The sequence below is a fragment of the Hydractinia symbiolongicarpus genome, chromosome 9, assembly GCF_029227915.1.
Source record: "Hydractinia symbiolongicarpus strain clone_291-10 chromosome 9, HSymV2.1, whole genome shotgun sequence".
Lineage (NCBI taxonomy): Eukaryota > Metazoa > Cnidaria > Hydrozoa > Anthoathecata > Hydractiniidae > Hydractinia > Hydractinia symbiolongicarpus.
Genome location: NC_079883.1, coordinates 18,899,984 through 18,916,937, shown reverse-complemented (window position 1 = coordinate 18,916,937; position 16,954 = coordinate 18,899,984). Strand labels below are relative to the sequence as shown.

Below are 16,954 nucleotides of genomic sequence, written 5' to 3'. Positions count from 1 at the left end.
TTGAATAGCTGATTTAAATAATGTATAGGATCATTTGTTTTGGACAAACACTTAAGGAGATATGGGGGTTTAAACATTTTGCTGACCTCAGCAAAAACGAACAAATATGCAAAAAATTATTTTAAGAAATTTGTATATTTTCTGATGACGTCATCGACCCGTCTCTTCCGAAACGGATTGGGGACCCAGGCTTGGAAAACTTACCCAAATTGCTCCAAGGTGGTCCTTAGTTACCCACGCGGTGAAAAATTTCCAAGTTATTTGGCCTCAAAGTTTTAGGTGCAATGTAATTGCTTCATTAATTAATATACTTTCCTTTGACGTCAACATTATGTTAACATCAAAGTTTAGTACTTTACAGAAAAAATTTATAGGTGATGTTTTATAGACTTTATCAAAGAAAGTAGTGAATATAATAATCCACTTTGCAAAAATGACAGACAGACACACGGAACTGGCGTTTTATTACAGAGATTGAAACAATGTCAGCCTGGGTACTAGTTTTCAATTATATTAGCAAAACAGTCAGGGTACGAGTTTGCTGAGTTATAAAAGCAATGTGCAAAAACGTAGCGGGCTATCCGAATTTATTAGTGAGTTGAAAATGTTATCGGTCTGGGTACGAGTTTGTCGAGTTGTAAGATTAATATGCGAAAAGATGTCAGGCTATCCGAATTTATTACTTAAAATAGAATTCTGTCAGTCTGGGTACGAGTTTACTGAGATATATAAGCAATGTGCGAAAAAATGTCAGGCTATCCGAATTTATTACTAGGATTAAAATGTCGTCGGTCTGGGTACGAGTTTGTCGAATTATAAGAGTAATGCACCAAAGGAGTTATTTAAAATAGAATTCATAATGTTCATAATAGGCACGACTCTTCTGCGGAGATATAGAATCAATGCGTGAAAAGATGTTACGCTATCCACCTTTATTACTAAGATTAACATGTTATCGGTCTGGCTACGAGTTTGTGAAAAAATCAAGCAAGGCATCTGTATTTTTTTCTAACATTCAGACGGTGATACGAGCATCACTCTGGTACAGACCAGTTGAATAGTTCTGTACCAGAGTCGTGACCGTTTCACAACCCAAAACCCAGGGTTGTAAAAAATATAAGATTTCTCTGCCTAACCTAAATTTTTCTTAAAAGGACGCCGTGTTCGGTAAGCATAAACCACGTGACGTCAAGAAAAAACTACGACTTCTAGCGAGTGAAAAATAATGATAGCGAAACCAAAACAGTCTAAGAAACAGTAGATTTTTGATTTCTTTAATGCTTTTTAGTTTTGTGAATTTCAGTAGCTATATTTGAAGATTTTTGTGTAAAACTTTAGTTTGTTAGACAGTTTGTACGTCTTTAAAATTTCGGAAAATTGGCACTTTTATTTATGTTTTTACAACGCAATGTAATGCAATTTTTTGGCGTGGCAAGGACGTGTAAACAGAGAATTTTGGGTTGCCTGACAAAAATGAAACTATGTTACTCGGTGACGCACACCAGATGTAGCATTACGGAATTTCTTTTAATATGAAATAACTTCTTTGCACTTAACTGAAATGGTCAACATGTATATAAAATACGGACAAAAAATTCCATCAGTTAAAGCGTGGTGATCATATCGTAATGATTGAGATTCCGGGGGTCTAATTCGTAAAAATCAAAAATGAATAATTTGAGTACAAACAGAATATATACAACTAATGTAAAAAAATTATTTGTTTAGTGCCAGTGCATAATTTCTAAAAAACTTTCAGATCAGTTAAGCTTGTCAGCATATTTTTAGGTTAAATGGTGATCCCGACATGTTACGAATATGTTTAATGCCTTTTATTACAGACTACAATTCAATTCATAGTGACTATTACTTTTCAGATCAAAGGCTGTAAGTCTATGCTCCCTATCTTAATAATGGTCTGTCTGTCCACACGAAAACATTGTGCTAAGAAACACCAAATGCGATATGTTTTGAGGACTGACTAGTCTAGCCGTAATTTGTCTGTCTCTGCTCAAACGCTCCGCTGAGTTAGAAAATTGTGCTACGGAAACACGAATATCAAACGCGATAAATTTTATCCAATGTGTCGGGATTGGTAAATTTAAAGGACGGACGGATATGTGGATTTTTCCACGGGCTAACGACTAGTCTCTTTAATAATAGTCGTATTTTGTTCGAAAAAGATGCGCCGCAGCTTTATTTCGGAAAATTTCCGCAGAACGCGATTTTTGCGGATTTTGTTTACAGAATTAAGGTAGAATCAAAAAAAAAAAAAAAACGAAAACATGTAACGAAGGCCATTTTGGTTTGAAAGTGGTGGTGTCAGGTTTGTCGATCTCCTTTTGTACTTTTTTTCTTCTTAATACCACGTGTTAAAATAAATACGGTCGACCCAAACTCCCAGGGAACTGATAAAAAAGTTTAGGACGTTGAAAGTTCGAGATAAAGGATAGTCGAGTTATCGAGCGTCGAAGACCTTCTGAAGTTCGAGATAAAATACTCGTTTAGCCGAAAACGAGGAACAGAAAAAAGAAAAATATATATATATTGATAGTAGTATGTGATTGTTACTAAACTTACTTCTTTCCAAAAAAGCTTAAAGTATTACTCTGCTTTCTCTAGGCTATATCCAGTTCGTGATAAAATGATTATTATTATTATTATTATTTTTATTTCCGAATTTATATACAGGATGAGTATATCAGTAAAAAATACTGTTATAAATATACGTCCTGTGAGCTGAAAGGACCGGAAAAATAGTTCCACAAAACGAAAATTTGAGATAACGGAGTTCCAGATGTATAACATAATTTTGCCTACAAGAGATTGCGATGACTAAAAGGACCGGAAAAAAAGTATTAATATCGATCGGGATTGTATATTATCTCGTTCTCTAGCCATGTACAGGGTCTGCTAACTTACGTGCCTTACGTGCCCTCGTGGTTACGTGCTTTATGTGTCTACGCGCCTTATTTTCGCAACGTACTTTATGTACTTACGTGCCCTAGTGCTTCTGCGGTAATTGGGATTTCATTAATAAACCTTCACGATTCGAAATAATTGGGAAATTAAGGGAAATAATTTTTGCGAAAGATGAATCCTTTTAAAATTAAGGCGTTGAAATTTTGCTGTTCAAGGCTTTTAAAAAGATTGTGAAGGTCCCATTGAAGTATCAACAACCACAAAAAACACGTGATTTTCCATTGATTCAAAGTAGACTAACAACGCTTACTACTGGATTCTTTAGCAACAACGAGGAGTATCCAACAAAAAGAATTATCACACAAAAATTAAGGCATGTAGGCATGTGAAAAGCTGAGGCACGTGGCCACGTTAAGTAACTACAACTTTTATAACAGTCATGAAAATATATTCCACAAAGAAAAATTGCTAAGTGATTTTTTAGCTAGACGGAGCAACGACGGGTTGTTACCTGTGTTTTTATTTAAACCGAAGTTAGGATATAATTTTTTGGAAAACGGTATATATTTTGCATATATAGCATGTTCGAGACAGTATACCTGTACCAAGCGCTCATCCCATTGTTAACGACAGGCTATTTCCTGTGTTTCTATTTAACCGAAGTTGCGATAAATTTTATGCGCGGCATTTTTTACCTCTTTTTTTTACCTAACTGCTCAGCTTTGAGTATATTCTGAAAAACATAAAAGGTTGGTCAACTGTTTTTTCCATGACGGTGTACCAACGGGTTGTAAACTGTATTTCAGCTAAAATTGTGGGAGAATAAAACACCATAATTTTGTGTGTGCTTTACTTCATTCCTATACCGAAGCGCTCAACTCTACGGGTCTTATTAAGTACTCTACTGGGCGTTCCACGAAGGGTCACACAGCTACTTGTGGCTGATCCCGGCGTTTAAAGCTCCCCTGGTTCTTTATAATAGCTGTATACGTCTGTTTGTCACGCAAAATGATAACCGCAGTAGCGAAACATATAATGCGGCAAATAAAGGACGGGCGAGTTAGTGAATTTACCCACGGTTTACCGACTAGTATAGTAAAAAAAATCAAAGAAAGTGAGGTTGTCGTTATGATTTTAGGTCAAATGTTGGTTAAGAAGTACCCGACAAATCTCTACATATCATGGTCCGGTTTAAATAGAATTAGTAGTACACAACAATAACACAATCTTAGTTTTGAAAGGTATCAGAATTAAAAGCTCCCAAAATGTGCCAAAAGTAATCTGCGAAAAAAACGTACTTCAGCTTCTTGATGGGAATAGAAAACAGACTGTCAAACTAGATATATTTGACACAATATAACGCCATTGATAAAGTTGTTTTCCAATACTTTGGTAAGTCATGACTTTTTAATATGACGAAATATCTTGTGAATGTAAAAATGTTATTGACTTAAGGATTCAACTATCTAGTACGTTCTACTTACTACACTACTAAGGACCAATAATAGACAAATTTTAACATACAAAATGCTAACTCCGATCGGGGTATTTTTACATATATACTTTACAAGTAGCTATACAAAATATCGAGACCTAGATATAAACAACTATAATATTTTCTCAATATTTGTAGATGAAACAAATTCAATCATCGAAATCAAAAGTCTCTAGTTTGCAAAATTCGCGGCCGTAGCATTATCATATTTTATTTTCTATTTTAACCGCGGTGATCAATTACGGCAACTCGCCGCGTTAACGCAAAATTAGTAAAATCATACTGCTAATCACAACACAAAATGTCAACCTCCTCCCCAGGGCTCTTCTTCACTTTTTGATAATGGAAACACAAATCTGTTAGAAATAATAAAACATTGTAGGTCTGTGTACCGAGTTTGTTGAGTTATGAGAGAAATATTAAAAAATATGTCAGGCTATCCGATTTTAGTATTAAGATTAAAATGGAATTTATCCTGAATTAAGTAAGAAAGTAAGTATTCATTTATTTATTTGTCCTAATAGACTGGAGACCATTCCAATAGGATAATATATAATAGGTAAGAATGACCACCAAACCAAGTTACAACTTTGAAAAATTTATAATTACAAACTTTATATACTCATAAATAACGATCGATATATGCAACAATAAAAGGATTAAATGTTAAAACTACTATATGATGAAAAACAATAAAACTTGACCAGATACTTTAGATGACCCAACGACAGCGTAGTGAAAAATTGTAATTGATATTGGGGGATGTTTATAAAAGGCGAACAGTGATCACGATATTGGCGTAAAATTAAATATTATTGATATTTTGGAAGTACATTACCATCATCAACGTTTTAGAAGTAAAGTGGAAGCACAGTATTTTTGAGTAAGAAGTATTTTGTGTCTTTGTGTGTCTACGTGTGCATTTATTTGTAAGATGCATAGCCTGAGAGCACAGAAAGCCTGTGAGGCTTTTAACCTTTACCGGGGGAATTATAAATTATACTTTATAGTGGGACATTAAAGCCATTGCACGAATTTTAATCTTAGTGAATCTGACGTGGAGATATAAGATTAATGTGGCAAAAAGATGCCAGGCTATCCGATTTTATTATTAAGTTTAAAAGTTTATCAGTCTGGGTGCGACTTTGCGGAGATATAAGAACAATGCGCAAAAATATGTCAGACTATCCGATTTTATTATTAAGATTAAAAGTTTATCAGTCTGGGTACGAGTTTGTCGAGTCAAAAGAGCAATGTGCGTGAAGATGTCAGACTATCCGATTTTTTTATTAAGATGAAAAGTTTATCAGTCTGGGTACGAGTTTGTCGAGTCAAAAGAACAATGTGCGTGTAGATGTCAGACTATATGATTTTACTAACAAGATTAAAGTTTATCAGTCTGGGTACAAATTTGTCGAGTCAAAAGAGCAATTTGCGTGAAGATGCCAGGCTATCCGATTTTATTAATAAGATTAAAGTTTATCAGTCTGGGTACGAGTTTGTCGAGTCAAAAGAGCAATGTGCGTGAAGATGTCAGACTATCCGATTTTATTATTAAGGTTAAAAGTTTATCAGTCTGGGTACGAGCTGGTCGAGTCAGAAGAACAATTTGCGTGAAGATGCCAGGCTATCCGATTTTATTATTAAGATTAAAATTTATCAGTCTGGGTACGAGTTTGCCGAGATATAACAACAATCCGCGAAAAAATCTCAGGCTATGGAAAGTTCAACGGATTAGCCTGTCAACCCAAATAATTACTCTGCATCTTCTTCTTTTAGCACCTTGACTTTGTAAAGGAAAACAATGGATACTGAAAAGAAAGCATATACACTCAGAAACCGTGTAAGTTATAATATCTTACATTCTAATTATGCAAATAATTACCAACCCAAAGTCACTGCGTCCTCACCCGTGTGTAGGAATTTACTCCCACAAAATATGTTGCTCCAAAAGTTACTATTATATACTTTTACTGCACATTACATTGATACACGAGAAATTTTAATATGATCTTTGGTTGTTTACCTCAAAACCTCCTAATTGGAAAAAGGTAATAAAATTATATACATCTAAGTAACCATTGTGTCATCATCCAGTTTTTAAAGTCTGTAACATTACACAGAGGTAACCTTGAAAATAAAAGGAATATAAAATACCGAAGGTATGTTGAAAATGTTCTAGGCTTTATATGGAAAAGTAAAAAACATAATAATTCATGTTCGTGCAGGATAATCGATTTTTGGTACGCGATTGGGAGGAAGCCCTTGAAGATGGCCACGGATTTACTTTGCATCAAATCGACACAGTGATCGGTGAGTATTTAATATTTGATTATTTCTTTAACACTATTCAGGTCAGGCAGGAGATGGGAAGAGGAAAAGGAGGGGGAAATGACCTTCTGACATACTTTAACTTAGTAACAATTAGTAGCCGACCCAAAAAAGTTTAAAAAATTTCCAGTCGGTGGTATGCCACGCCCATTCTTTAAAAGACCCGTGTATCTGTTTCGAATGTTTTGATATAACAATGATTTTCGTCGTTAGAGTTCTATAATTAAGCCTTATTTTTTATCTCTTATTCACGCCAAGGACGTTAAGGATTTTGTGGAATAACATCCTTGTTCGCCCTAAATTTTTTTTTTAATTTTCAGCCCAGCAAACAATGCACCAAATAAACGCTATATCTTATTAGAAAGGCGCATGAATTTTTAATTTTTTTAACAAAATCGCGCTCTAATAAAAGGCTCAATTATGGCGCTAAATATCAATATAAAAATATCAATATAGTTACTAATACGGTGTGAAACGGTACTAGTAACTATATGCGACCGCCTTTGTTTAAATAGAATGAGTTAATATGTCAATCAATAGCAACCGACACGCGTGAACTTGCCCAACTGTGTTACTTTCGCCGATAACAACTAATCATCATCGACGAGAAATCGTCCCTAGGTAGCAACTGATGGAAATATTTATCTCAAACATTCATGCTGAGTGAGTGAAAATGACTTCTCTAATCCAAAGAGTACCGTTGTTTTGACCGCGAAAACAATAGATAAAATGGCACGAAAATTCCACACCATACGAAAAAATCGGAATGATATCGAGGAAAATATTGCGCCCTAACCGACTGGTGACGGATCACCCTCAGGCAGTCGATTAAGTTTATTATTTTTAGCAAATATCTACAAAATTGAGGAATTATGATACGCAAGTTTATATCTATTGATCTGGTATAGAAGCTGTCTACTAATTTTTTAATTCTTTTTATCAGGCTATGGTGTCTTTGCAACAAAGTGGTTCAAAAACGGAGATGCTTTGCTCAGCTACAAAGGAAGTTTAGTTAGTGCGACGGAAGCAGATGATCTCGCAAAAAAGTACGGAGAAAATATTTCATCCAGATACCTTTTTTATTTCTCTGACAAAAATAAAAAACTTTGCGTCAATGCAACAAATTCTAACTGCATGGCAAGATACGTCAACGACTCACCGCAATGTTTTTCGAACTGTCGAATGGTAATAAAGCATGATGGTGAAATGCCACAGCTATGCTTAGTCGCAAGTAAAGATATCGACGTAAACGAAGAGCTTCGATACGATTACGGTGATAAAGGAAAGCATTTACCATGGCGGAAAAGTTCTAATTATTTAAAGCCTTTGAAGCTCAGTTTAGAAGTTCAAGAAAAATTAAAAAAACAAAAAGCGGCTACTGCGTCCAATGTTTTGGGAGAAATTTTCGGATAAAAAAAATGTCCTGTTAAAAATTGCATGATGGTGAGGACAAACCTACCTGATCACGTCATGAAACAACACAATATCCCAAAAGGTCCTTTATATTATCATTTGCTGAAACAAGCACCCAAGGTAGACGCCCCTTTTATACAAGGCAATGTTTCCGAATCTCCAAGAAAGGCTGTCTCGGAAGTATTTTTAAATAGAACATTGGAAAGCACTGTATCAACTTCAACTGCACCTATTAAACAGTTACAACAAAAGGCGAACGAAAATGACGTGGAGGAAAGTTTCGTGCAATCTGTTGAGATTCCAGTGAATAATGATCGTTGTTGAAAACACTGCATGCAACACCAGAAACGAATCTAGTTCTTTTGGTAAGGAAAGTGAAAAAGGAAAGTGAATTTGAGCTTGTTAATGAAGAGAACGAATCTGTAATATATAACCTTGCTAGTAACGTGGAAACTTTGGTTACAGACTTCATATGTTATAGGATCGGCCCTGATAGACAGAGAAAACGTAGGGCAGTTTACCTGACTGCGAATGAAATACGACGTATATTTCGTGTTATGGAAGTAAAGGATGACCTAAGCGTCGTTTTTAGAAATGGAGGTAATGATTTTCGGGATAAATACATTACAAAGCACTGTCAAGAAACGGAAAAAACAACCAGTATCAAAAAGTATTTATATAGTCTAGTAGACTTTTGCGAATTTTTTATCGCTGAGGAAAAAGAAGTAATGAACAGCAGTCATCAAGACATTACAACGTTTATTTCAAAATTGCGGTAGTGGAGAAAAATTTTTAAAGTGCAAGAGAAATTGGTAAAATTTGAGCAGATGACAGACGACCGAGAAATGCTCATTGATCAGGAGCAAGTAGGAAGATACCTTAACAGTAACAAGGGAGCAAAAAAGGGTGAAGCCATACTAAAACTTTTAAAGGAAGACATAGGATATAATCTAACTCAGACGGAGTATTGCGCCGTAAGAGATTATTTGTATGCTGTGATTCATTTATCAATTACACAGAGATCTGGTGTGACGGCCAACCTCACAATGAATTAATATGATAGGGCAGCGAAGCTTGATGGAAAATGTGTAATAAATGTTTGGGACCATAAAACACTTGACACCTATGGCCCAGATAAATTATCCTTAATGAAGAAGAATTTGATTTCTTGACAACATACGTGATATTTGCCAGACCACAAACTTTACCAAAATGCGAGTATGTATTTTTAAGTTGGTCAGGAAAGAAAGTGTCACCTGAGGACATTAGTAAACGTCTTCATCTTCAGTGGGACAGAGTTGGTAATTTTAATGATAAATGTCCTCCAAAAAATCTTTCAGCAAATATAATTCGGAAGTCTGTTAGCACAGCATTAAGAGAATCGGAAAGCTGTAATTTAAAAGATGCCGCCACGTTGATGACACACAGCATGAGGACAGCAGAGGAACACTATTTCCTAAGAAATATGGAGAAGTCTTCCTTGGTTGGGTCAACAGCAGTTAAAGAACTTTTCCAAGCTGACAAGTCAAACGAAGCAGCTAGACAAGAAAGCAAAAGAAAAGTGTGGTCAGAACAAGAGATTAAAGAGCTGAAAGAGGTGTTTCCTGTCAATATTGATGTGAGTTCGTCGGAGGTAAAACAAAAATGCGCAGCTGTACCAACTCTAACTGCGTCACCTAGACAGGTTTATGACAAGTTGCGTACCGAAAAACATCACCGTGTGCCATGAAGCGAAAATCACTGTTTCCGAAACATGATTTAAAATTAATTTTAATGCATGGAAAAGAACTAATTAAAGGTGGAAGCTTAGATGAAAACAGAGTGAGAACTCATCTAGAATCACGTGGCTTGTTCGAGAAGTACACCTTCGTTCAGTTGCGCACTCGAATGAATTACGAGAGAAAAATCTACAAAGAAAAAAAGGGTGAATTTCATAATACATATAGCTTTATAGTTTATTTATGCTTATAGTTTGTTTTTGATAATGCTAAGTATTAGTTTATCAAATTTAGCAGATACTGCGTCAATCTTATTGATTCAAAGGAATTTCCCTAAAATTTCAATGTTTAGTTATACCTTCCGCTATTTTAACATCGTTTTAAAACTTCTTCACTTTTAATATAATTTAGCTCTTCACCTTTTTAATGAAAACTGTGAAATAAAATTCCAACAACGAATGTCGATTATCGATAAGAAAATGTAATGCTAGCAACTACAAACAGTAACAGCTTGCTCACATCCAGCAAAGCTAAGAAGCCCATGGTTAAAAATTCCCAATGATTTACTCTTTTATATTAATCTCCTCCGGTAAAAATGTAAATTTCGTCATTGTACACTAATAATTATGTCAGTGCTGTGGCCAGCAAAATGATTTTTTTTTGTTCTCCAAAGTATGTTCGTACAGGTTTTTTCTACTCCAAAAAGTAATTTCATCCTCTCCTCCTCAGGCAGCAGTGTATTTTTACCCTATGCATGCCGGAGTATAGGGTGTCAGGGAGGGGGAGGAGGGAGGAGAGAGCCAAAACTGCCCTACCCCCATAACTTACCTTGTCTTGGGTTAGAAGCCATAAAACGTGATCTATGACGAGACAATTAAAACTAATGCCTCAAATTATGACTGTCAGCAATAACTTTTGCTGACGTCAGTCTGCATATTTTGATAAGATATATGTTTTTAATTGTTATTTAGAAAATACTAATCGGTGGCCCGTGGAAAAATCCACGGTTCGCATGCCCTTTATTTACCGCAATTCATGTTTCGCTACTATGGTTATCATTTTACGTGACAAACAGACGTATACGGGTATTAATTATGATAGAGATTATATTCAAATAATCACTGTGTTAGGGCGCGATATCTTCCTTGATATTATTCGGGTATGTAGTTGAATTTTCGTGCACAGCTTAGGTGCCATTTTATGTTGTTAGAGTATCTTGCCCCACTCCGCCCCCTTTCCCCTTTTAAACACATTATGTTTTTAATTCGTTGTACTGTTTTTAAATTGCTTATTTTGTGTTCTTCAACATATTTGCATTATCATGTTGCAAGAGAAGGTCTAGACTTTAAGTCGACTTCACTTAATCCGAGCATTTTACTGATGTAAATAATTCCGGCGCGGTGACTTTCCATACCAAATAGGATAAGTATCTTGTCAATTGAAGTCTTCATAATTGAACAGAATATTTCAAACGGTTTCTCGTTCCTGTAGTACTTGGGAACATTTTCTCTCCTTAACTTGAAAATAAGTTGTTTATACTGGGCCTTAGTAAAATGGAAAATCATTAATCGCCAAACCGAAATCCTCTCTATAACAATAATATACGTTGTCTATCTGTGTTAGAAACGGTTGCACCACTGCGTTATTTTAGACTATCCGATCAGTAATTTCTTTGTTCATGATGACAGGCGGACAAGCAAGCATAAAATGCAGGGATATATATGTGAAGGGCAAATTCATGCGGGTTTTTACACAGGGGTGGGTCAGCGTCCTAATAAAAAGGAACCGCATCGTTGCATTAAAAAAATACACAAGATATAATTGATCGGTAATTTTATAAAAACATAGGTTTCATATTACAAGTTATGACCTAAAGCGCAAGAAAACAATAATCAAGGGGCTAACAAAGACTTTCCCTGTCTATTGACTTGCAAAAGACTTTTCCACGATTCCGGCGCAAAACTGCTGATACCCAATACAGTAAACATTTTCTCTTGCCATATGTGAAAAAAATTAGAGATGGTAGGCTTTCCGATATCGTCAAACGGCAATTTGTTTCCGCGGTTGGAAATAATAATTGGATCAACGTATTACCAATAATAATAATTGAATCAATTATTATCACTATTTTTAAGTTAGAGGAAATCAATATTGTTTGGAATAAAATAATAATTTTTTTTATTGGATCTAATCTCAATAATACAAATTTCGCGCAACAACAATAATATAATTAATCCAACGCCTGCCGGTTGTCGTTATACAGAGGATGTCAGGCTATCCTGTTTTCAAATAGGAACATCCTAATAATAATAATAATAATAATAATAATAACTATATTCATGGACTGTTTTGTTACATGTCGGCAGGACTGATTTGTTACATCCGGGCGGGATTGCTACATAAATAGGGCTGTTTTGTCACATCGGGTTGTTTTGTTACGCGAGATCGGGCGGTTTTGCTACCATTCCGGCTGTTTTGTTACCGTGCATAATTTCAAGATGGCAGCCTGATTGGCGGCAGCGACACTCCAACAGTAGTTTAGCAAATCTTTTAAGTTTGGGGGCTGTGCTGTATTGTAAACAAAACTCTCTCTACAATAACAGTTGTTCAAAGTTTATGCTGGGTAGCTAACTGTGTTTTGCTGGCAGCAACACTCGTGTAGATAGCTAGAGCTAGCTATCTCAATGAAAGTATTTTATGTTTGTTTTACTATTATTAAAAAACGTTGTGGAATAGGTGAAATAGCTAGCTAACTTACCCAGTTACAAAAGCTATAGCTAGCTCGTTAGTTGTAGAAGCTAGCTAGCTAGGTTCTTGTAGCTGATTTTAGTGTTTAAAATCATCAGAACACCAGCAGTGTTCAATTTCCCTTGGCTGGCTGGTCATATATATTGCGGCGCCAAGCCTTTATCAGTCTTAGGGTTAAAAAAAGTTACTGCTTTTATGACTTGTCTGAAAGTTTGTTACATGTAACTAGGGTAATTAGCCATGATCCACATTCCCTTGGAGGTTCATCTGGATGGGGGGGGGGGAGCTATGGTAACTTTCAATAACCAGCATATATAATAGATGCATTACAAAATTGAACCGGCGTCTCCTGCACAAAGTATGTGAGTTATGTGACCTCCCAAAAATGTGTCGAGTGTGTTAAAAGTAACCTTGGAAAAAGTATCTGCTATATAGCATTCTATAAGAGCTAGTTTTTTTGACTAAAATATGGACATATTAGGTACAATATAATTTTTTTTTTCTTTTAATTCATTTACCCGAAATACAATGTCTTTCCTGTACCACATTTACTTTATCGTTGTGAAAAAATATAATATACAAATATTTATTCCAAAAACACCAAACTAATTTGTGAAAATATTGTGTTGTGTTCACTTCTCTGTGAAGTGTGTAGCTAGCATACTGGAACAATGTGCAATATTTCATGTTTTTAAAAAATAAGATAGCATAGCTTCATAAATGTACAACACAAGACATTTCATTCCTAGCCAAACAATTATGGTAGGCATATAAATGCTTTTCAAATCATGGATATTAAATATTTATTATCTTTTCATTCTTTTTATATAAAAGTGTTAATTTATATAGTTCTTTTATTGCTTGTGACAACGTCATAAGTTTTTCTGCATCAACATTTCTGATACCAAACACATTTGTTTCTGGACATTTGTAACTTTATTTATATATATTAAGCTGTGAATTTCTATATTACAACTTATATACATCATAGCTGGTCTTTGAATACCATTTGTACCTTGCACAGTGAAGTCGTTTGTTTAAAGGCATTATACAATATTTTTATATATATATACATCAATGAGGTTCTTTTTCTGTAAAAATGTCATAACTTTTGTTGACATCAGTGTGTGAAAAATCATGTTAAAACACAGAAGCTTTTGAATGCAAAAAACATCTTTATACTTATTACAAGCTCGTGAGCTTGTATTAAAACGCAAATGTGTCCTACAAGAATGGAAATTTTTGCCTCTCTGAGCACCGACATGGGAGTAGTCGTGTGTTCGAATCTCATCTTGGTAACTATTTTTACTTTTTTTTTCTTTTTACTAACTCGTAACTAACTATGTCCGAAATAATCAATTGCAACGTCACAGATTTAAATTTCGTACCTAAACTCTCTAAGTACTTGGAAGTCATCTAAATGACGTTTCAGGCCAAATTTGGTATTTGTTTTCGACAAAACTTGGCACAGTTAACAAAAAAAGTATGCTGAACATAATAGTGACACCATAATTTTGATTTTTGTCACTTAACGTCATTTTAGGCCAAATTGGTCCAAAAATTAAAACTATTTTAGACAAAACTTGGCAAAGTTAACAAAAAAAGTATGCCGAACATGGTGACATTAAAATTTTGATTTTTTGTCACCTAAATGTCATTTTAGGCCAAAATTGGTTCAAAAATTAAAATACTTTATTTTCGACAAAATTTGGCACAGTTAACAAAAAAAGTATGCTGAATATGATAGTGACATCAAAATTTTGATTTTTGTCACCTAAATGGAGTTTAAGCTCATAAACGTTTCAATCGCGCGACTTTCAACCATGAATGATAGGCTGTATTTTTTGTTAGCAGAAATTGTAAAATTGGGTGGCATTGTGGATGTTTCATAGTTGTGCATTTTCAATAGCGAGATAGTTTATGCAGCGCCTGCATATTGTTTATTTTTTAAAAAGATAAGATTAGTGTTCACAAGCTTTATTTAATAACTGGTAAAGTAAAGGTGTTTCCACCAAAGTTTTCAAAAGTGAATATAGGCAGAATTAAGGTCTCCCCAAATGCCTGGAAAGTAGTCTGCGAAAAATAAAATTTCCACAACAATACGTAAGAGAAAAACGAAGACGCTCCACCATATATAAATAATTACGAGAACGAAATTCTTTTTGTAGCGAAAAGAATTTCTCGTTTTCGCTTTCTTCTTTCTGTCAGTCAGTTTACCCCAGACTGACCCAACGAAAATTGAAATTTTGAGGAATTTTCCGTTCAAGAAGATCTCACAAATCAATTTCGAAAAATAACTGCGTAGTCCACAAAAAATGTTATTGCCCATCTGAATAGCAAAATATGTCGTGTCTAACTTCGTAACAGAAATCACAATTTAATAGACAGCTTTTTGTAAACTTTATTCGCGAGATTGTTTACGTATATCATACGTCTTGTTTTTTATTACTTGGCTGATACAAGGAAGAGTTATATGAAAAATGCCATGGTTTGATTTGTTTATGGCTCATAAAACAGGGATTTTTATGCACCCATTCTTTGGTTTTTGGAGGGCAATAATATAATGATACCATAAGAACACAAGATAATATCTATAATTTTTTTCATTATTTGCATATTCTTTAATATTTCTTTAATAACAAATGAACAGCTGATTTGCCACAGAGAGTATATATACGCTACTGGATACAGTGATAGATGCAATTATATATTATATATGTAATGTACTCTTTAAATGATGTGTTTATGTAACGTATGTTAATACTTTAAAGAAACTTATACATGGTTGTTCAGCATATATATTTTTATGGTAATATTTCGACCTCCGTATTGGAGGTCTTCATCAGACTATACAAAATTTTTTAACGGTTGTCATTACATTGACATCAAATCGACGTCACTGTAACGACTTCCGTTTAAGCTACGCGAACATTGGCTGCTGTCCGTCTCTGTTGCCTTGCTTTTTGTTTCGTTTTTGTCGATAGGAACTTTCGATTTTTGTTAGTTCTACTTCATTATACCAATTTTCCGTAAAACACTTAATTAGAAATTGAATTTCCTCTTCCAGATGTTGTCCTTTGCAGATGGTATAGGCTCTGTTAAGAAAACCTATAAAGATACCCTTCAAGATTTTAGGGTCGTGCCCAGAGTGCGGTTTCACCTGTACATTGGTAATAGTGTTTTGTCTGTGGATCTTGAATTTGTAGCATCCATCACAATTTTAAATGTTTAGGTCTAAGAACTGTAGTGATTTTGTCAGGTCTTGAATTTCCATCGTGTATTTTATGTTGTCATTTTGTTCGTCCAAAATGTTTTGAAACGATTTGGCTTCTTCAAGATTTTCAAACCTGGCATGGCTGTCGTCAACATATCTTTTAAACGATTTCGGTGCAACAGGTGGATTACGTTGGAGAGCAACACTAATTGCATTTCTTTCGTGATATTGAAGAAACGCCTCTGCAACAACAACCATAAGAGCTAGGCCAATTGGACCCGAGTTTTGAAGAAGGTAGATTTTATCTTCCCATATGAAGTAACACTTAGACAGGCATAATTCAATTAGTAATCGTATATCTTCCAGAGTCAATTTTGTTCTCACACGTATTTCATCATCAGCAGCTAGAATTTCAATAATTACATCTATTGCTTTTTTCACCGGTACTGATGGATAAAGATTTACAACGTCATACGAAACTTGTACTTCGTCTGGCGTGATAATCCAACCTTTTGAAGTTTCGACAAACGTTCTCGAATTCTTTAACCTTGTTTCGTTTTTATTCAGAGTTGGTTGTATGTTCTTGACAAGATGTTCTGATGTCCTATAGCTTGGTGTACCGATCGTTGATACTACAACTCTCATTGGATGGTTCTTTTCTGGCTTGTGAGCCTTTATTGTACCATTTGGTCTGAGGTTAGGGTTGCTCTTGGTGGTTTTGTCATTTTTAGATCTCTTAAAACGTTCTGTCTGAGTTTCATGGCCAGAGTTTCGTCTTTCTTTTCATACGTCAACTTTAAAGCTGCGGATTCCGTTCTCGAGATGGTGTCCATGTACGGATCTTAGGTTTTATTGGAACGAATTTCGGACCAAGATTTAGCATTTAAATAGCATTTAAAAGAAAGGGAGACGAAGTTGAGAATCGCTACCCGCTTCGAACAACACAAAAACACCATCATTAAAGAATGTATAGCGCATTAGGAGTTTCATTTCACTCTAGTTCTTGTAATGCTGGTTATGATTAGGACAATGCGAAAATGCTTAAACAAGAATTTAATAAATTTGATCGTAACGTACGCGAAGCATTGGAAATACAGTTCCAGGACACGTCAC

The 16,954-nt window shown here is 34.9% G+C and overlaps 1 protein-coding gene across 1 annotated transcript; it reads right to left on the bottom strand.

Annotated features, from left to right (window-relative positions):
* Nucleotides 1–15,847: 15,847 nt before the first annotated feature.
* Nucleotides 15,848–16,486, bottom strand: LOC130657802 (uncharacterized). Its single transcript, XM_057460799.1, has one exon. It carries the CDS (start codon nucleotides 16,484–16,486, stop codon nucleotides 15,848–15,850), a length of 639 nt encoding a protein of 212 aa, XP_057316782.1.
* Nucleotides 16,487–16,954: the final 468 nt, after the last annotated feature.

Excerpts from the sequence above, each read along its gene's own strand:
- LOC130657802 (XM_057460799.1), bottom strand. The coding sequence starts at position 16,486 with ATGAGAGTTGTAGTATCAACGATCGGTACACCAAGCTATAGGACATCA.